The 1,828-nt window shown below is 59.0% G+C and overlaps 1 protein-coding gene across 1 annotated transcript in view; it reads left to right on the forward strand.

The window, feature by feature from the left end:
* The first annotated feature begins 946 nt into the window (after window positions 1-946).
* The window catches only part of LOC105500439 (gamma-glutamyltransferase light chain 1-like), a 1,689-nt gene continuing 807 nt past the window's right edge, over window positions 947-1,828 (forward strand). Inside the window, 3 exon segments of the mRNA XM_011925943.1 lie at window positions 947-1,169; window positions 1,402-1,529; window positions 1,631-1,824. Of these exon segments, the coding sequence (XP_011781333.1) occupies window positions 994-1,169; window positions 1,402-1,529; window positions 1,631-1,824 (498 nt within the window). The 5' untranslated portion in view covers window positions 947-993.

The raw sequence follows: 1,828 nt of genomic DNA on the forward strand, positions 1-1,828 counted from the left end.
AGCCTCTCAATGTCGATACCTCCATATTCATCCCTCAGCCCGCCCTTGCCGGTGCACCCATGCTTCTACATGCACCCATGCTCTTCAGGGCTGATGAAGCATCCAAAGGCAAGCTCCTGACCGTCCCCAAACCTGCCCCTTCTGCAGGGTTTACCTCCCTAGTTGGCGCCATCCTCAATTCTTCTCTTTCTCCCACCCAGGCCATCATCTCTCACCTGGTTGATACCCGCAGCCTCCCCTTTGGGCTTTATCCTTATCACCCTCACAGCTGCCAGAGGGACCCTGTGAAAACACTCCCCAGCCTGCTCATTCCTCTGCCCAAAGCCTGCGTGGCACAGAGCAAAAGCCAGTCATTATGGGACCTAGGAGGTCCTGTGGGATGGGCCCCAGCCTGTATCTTCATCTTCTTCTCCCCCGACCCCATTCACTCTCTGCCTATGGCTTACCAGCCTATACCACCTGCTTCAGGGCTTTTGCACTGACCATTAAGGCCACATTCCAGGCTCTTTTCACATGTTGCCTCCTCCGAGAAGCCCTCCCTGACCACTTTACCCATACCTCATGCCTCTCGATTCCCCTTACCTGGTTTGTGGTTTCAGCACTTTCCCCGTGTGCATTTGTTTTTCTTGGCATGAGGGCAGGGACCTAAGTGTCTGTTCCCTGTTGATTTTCCAGTGCCAGGCATGCAGTGCAAACTCTAGAAATATTTTTTGTGTGAGTGAATGAGTGATTGAATGTGGCAAGGGTCTGGAGGCTGAGGGCCAGATAGACAGACATTCAGAGTTGCTGGAAGGTGACAGAGAGAGGGAATCAGACTGGTCATGCAAGGTCCTGGGCCTGTCCTTGAGCCCTGAGGAGCCATGGAAGGCTGTGGGTGCTAGAGGGTTGTGGTCAGAGCCACAGTCAGGGGCCTTCTGAGACCTGTGCCCCCTCCCCACCCTCCCTCCCCACCTCCTCAGGCCAGCTCTGGGGTCTCGGCAGGTGGTCCGCAACATGACCTCCGAGTTCTTCGCTGCCCAGCTCCGGGCCCTGATCTCTGATGATACCACTCACCCGACCTCCTACTACAAGCCCGAGTTCTACACACCGGATGACGGGGGCACTTCCCATCTGTCTGTCGTTGCAGAGGACGGCAGTGCTGTGTCCGCCACCAGCACCATCAACCTCTAGTAGGGGCTGCTGGGCCGCCTGGGTGGGACAGGGCCAGGGGCATGTGGCCCAGGGACTGCCCGCTTATCCAGTAAGGTGGCTCCATCACCTCTTTTCCTGGTGGGAAACTGAGGCCCGACCTTGGTAGTTTATCCTGGGCCTCTCAGGGAGTACGTTTGAGCCTCAGTGGGTGGATAGGGACCAGGCTGGGTCGGGCGAGGTCAGGCGCCGTCTGACCTGGCTGGGCGGTAGCTTTGGCTCCAAGGTCCGCTCCCCAGTCAGCGGGATCCTGTTCAATGATGAAATGGATGACTTCAGCTCTCCCAGCATCACCAATCAGTTTGGGGTGCCCCCTTCACCTGCCAATTTCATCCAGCCAGGTATGGGGTGGAGGTCCGGGGGTGGGGGGCTGGGGTGGAGAGGGGCGGGTGTCCTGGGCAGGCAGCTGACCGGCATCCCCGCCTTCTCCCGTCGGCCACAGGGAAGCAGCCGCTCTCGTCCATGTGCCCAACGATCATGGTGGGCCAGGACGGCCAGGTCCGGATGGTGGTGGGAGCTTCTGGGGGCACGCAGATCACCACGGCCACTGCACTGGTATGTGTCACCCCTTTTCTCCCTGGCCCTGCCCACCCTGCATAGCCCCCAGGCCATGCTGATCACACTCCCATGCCCCAGGCCA

Source organism: Colobus angolensis, unplaced genomic scaffold, assembly GCF_000951035.1.
Source record: "Colobus angolensis palliatus isolate OR3802 unplaced genomic scaffold, Cang.pa_1.0 Scaffold663, whole genome shotgun sequence".
NCBI lineage: Eukaryota > Metazoa > Chordata > Mammalia > Primates > Cercopithecidae > Colobus > Colobus angolensis.